Source organism: Bidens hawaiensis, unplaced genomic scaffold (genome assembly GCF_021521415.1).
Source record: "Bidens hawaiensis isolate Kalapana, Puna unplaced genomic scaffold, B.hawaiensis_p1.1 tig00022929_1, whole genome shotgun sequence".
NCBI classification, from domain to species: domain Eukaryota; kingdom Viridiplantae; phylum Streptophyta; class Magnoliopsida; order Asterales; family Asteraceae; genus Bidens; species Bidens hawaiensis.
In genome coordinates, this window is record NW_027493591.1 from 40,729 (window position 1) to 43,264 (window position 2,536).

Below are 2,536 nucleotides of genomic sequence, written 5' to 3' on the forward strand. Positions count from 1 at the left end.
TAATATAAACAAAGCCACCCAACCCATAGGACGGTGCGGTTCATATACACATCAATTAAAAATTGGTAAAGTTTTGGGCTTTCACAACCACGATCCGCCGTCGATTTACAGACAGGTTGGCCCAATTCTCAATTATCTATATCGAATTGATTGTTTTGCTGCTGCTTATCATAATCCAGACATGATGTTTTCGAATTCAAATTTGTTTTCAATATGGGCTTTACTATTATTGTAAATCCAAACACCCTGATTCGTCTTCTATTCTTGGATTTTAAGAATTACTTTTTATTTTTAAATTATTGATTAAAGTGTTCTAGATAGATGTTCATTAAGCAAATTTATTACCATTCTTTTATTACTATTATTATTTAGTATAAAAATACAACTTTTAGGCGTTTTGTACATGTTTTAGGCTTGTTTAGTTAGTAAAATCTGGTTTTAGTCCAGCAAATGTGACTAGATTTTATGATTCAATCATGGCTTTTGTGTGTAAATAAAACAAAATTTTATCTTGAATCGATATTTACACTTTACATAGTACCGCCTCAACATTAATAGTTTTGGATGGAAGCGAAACGTTTGCATATGGATATGATATCCAACCTTCCTTCACCCATAATAGAAACCATCTTATCTCTTGTATCATTTAAAGAGGCAGCAAGGACAAGCGTCCTCTCTAGGGAATGGAAATACCACTGGACCAAATATCCCAAACTCGAGTTTGTTGAAGGTGTGGGTAAATCTGACAAGCTTGAGGAACGACTAAGCATAACAAGTCAAGCAAAGCGTAAACTTTTATATGCTATAAAACAAGTTTTGTCGGTGCACCAGGGCCCAATACATGAGTTTTCTCTGTCCGCTTACGCTGATGGCCCGTATGCTCAAGTCCATCGCATCATAGATAATTTGTCGAGGAACAACAATGCCACACTCAAGAAATTAACACTTGACATGTTTGGGTATTGGTTACCTGAATCCCTTTTCTCCTTGCATAAGTTAACGGGCATGTATCTCCATCGTTGTCGTCTTGATGTTCCCCCAACATTCAGTGGTTTTGGTAGCCTTACAAACTTATACATGGAGAAAGTAATCATCACTAATAAAATGCTTCTACTTTTCCTATCTGGTTGCCCATCACTTAAGACCTTTGTTCTGGTAAGTTCTTATTACAATTTAAAATCGATCATCACGTGCTTTCATTGTATCTGATTCTGATTTATATTTTGCAGAATCCTGAGGCTGGAAGTTTGCCAGCCATTGATGATACCACCACCGTTGTTGAGCTATTTGAGTATTTGCCCGTGATTGAAAATCTGTTTATTCGTCTTCCATTGTTGAAGGTAATATTTATTATTCACATGTGTATGATTGATTACTCATGTGCTTATACGTATGGTTACTATGCTTTAAGAGTTTTGCTCAAGGCAGAGTTCCAAACAAGCTTCCAGTGGCATTAGTCCACCTAAAATACTTATGTATTAGAGATACGCTTCCATATTACGAGCGCAAAGTTCCTTGTTATGCCTTTTTGATAAGAAGCAGCCCGAATCTAGAGAAACTTAAGCTCAAGGTATGTAATTTAAAATTCTCCTTTGTTTCTTTACAAACACACACAAATAATTCTCGCTCTTCTTGTAGCTTTCTTGCAGTCTATTTTTTGGGATATCCGATAAATTGGACGATTATTCAGATATCTGGTTGGAACATTTGAATGCATTAGAGATTGAGTTATGGACCCCAAGGAATTACGGCTTGTGTTTCGTGAGGCTTATTTTGGCCAAGTCACCTGCGTTGAAGAAGGTGAAGATACTGTTTTGCAGATGGATGAAAAAGGATGAACGGTTGAAGATTTCAAGATATTTGTTACAATCCCCACGTGTATCACCACATGTGGAATTCCTTGTTGAAACTGGTGGTGAGTTTGATCGTAGCTATTTTAAGAGGACTATATACTGGTAAACATATAATTGCTTTGTTAATGTTTATTGTTTTTCTGACGTTGGATGTTTAACACTTTTAAATTATTAATGGCTGTCAACCTTTTACTTAGCTTACATTGTCTTTTTTGGGTTTTAGCGTGCCTTTAAATACAACCTCAGGTGTTTGGATTGGGTATGTGAAGGTTAAAAGAGTGTCAAAGCCATCTAGTATGAATACTTAATTAAATTTGGATGACATGTTTACAGTGTACATGTGAACTGTAACAAAGGATGATCAGTTCTTTTAATAAAATGATTATTGTTAGAATATGCATCTAAGTATGATTTATTGTTCTTAATTGGTTAATGAGGTGACTAACCCTAAATGGTTAGCTACCAACAACTCGAAGTTTAGTTTTTACCACGGATCCAGAACCAAGTACGAGTCATATGGTAGATCGTTACGCTCATTAAATCATAGTCACAAGGAAACTGCATATCGTGTAGTACTATTCAAAGTAATTTATGTTTGTTTGTTTACCTTCATTAATGTTCATTAGTTTATGTGTTTTAAGTCATTCATTTATAAATTCAGTTAAATTATTTAGACTCACCAT

At 35.0% G+C, this 2,536-nt stretch overlaps 1 protein-coding gene across 1 annotated transcript; it reads left to right on the plus strand.

Annotated features, from left to right (window-relative positions):
• The first annotated feature begins 537 nt into the window (after positions 1-537).
• On the plus strand, positions 538-2,139 carry LOC143566627 (F-box/FBD/LRR-repeat protein At1g13570-like). Its single transcript, XM_077053275.1, has 4 exons — positions 538-1,155; positions 1,230-1,340; positions 1,412-1,570; positions 1,639-2,139. The coding sequence occupies exons 1-4, from the start codon at positions 565-567 to the stop codon at positions 1,957-1,959; spliced, it is 1,182 nt and encodes a 393-aa protein (XP_076909390.1). The 5' UTR covers positions 538-564; the 3' UTR covers positions 1,960-2,139.
• The last annotated feature ends 397 nt before the right edge of the window (positions 2,140-2,536 follow it).

Bases quoted from the DNA above. Each gene is read 5' to 3' on its own strand.
- LOC143566627 (XM_077053275.1), top strand. From the start codon at position 565: ATGGAAGCGAAACGTTTGCATATGGATATGATATCCAACCTTCCTTCA. The intron at 1,156-1,229 runs GTAAGTTCTTAT...TATATTTTGCAG, and splicing joins CACTTAAGACCTTTGTTCTG to AATCCTGAGGCTGGAAGTTT. The intron at 1,341-1,411 runs GTAATATTTATT...CTATGCTTTAAG, and splicing joins TTCGTCTTCCATTGTTGAAG to AGTTTTGCTCAAGGCAGAGT.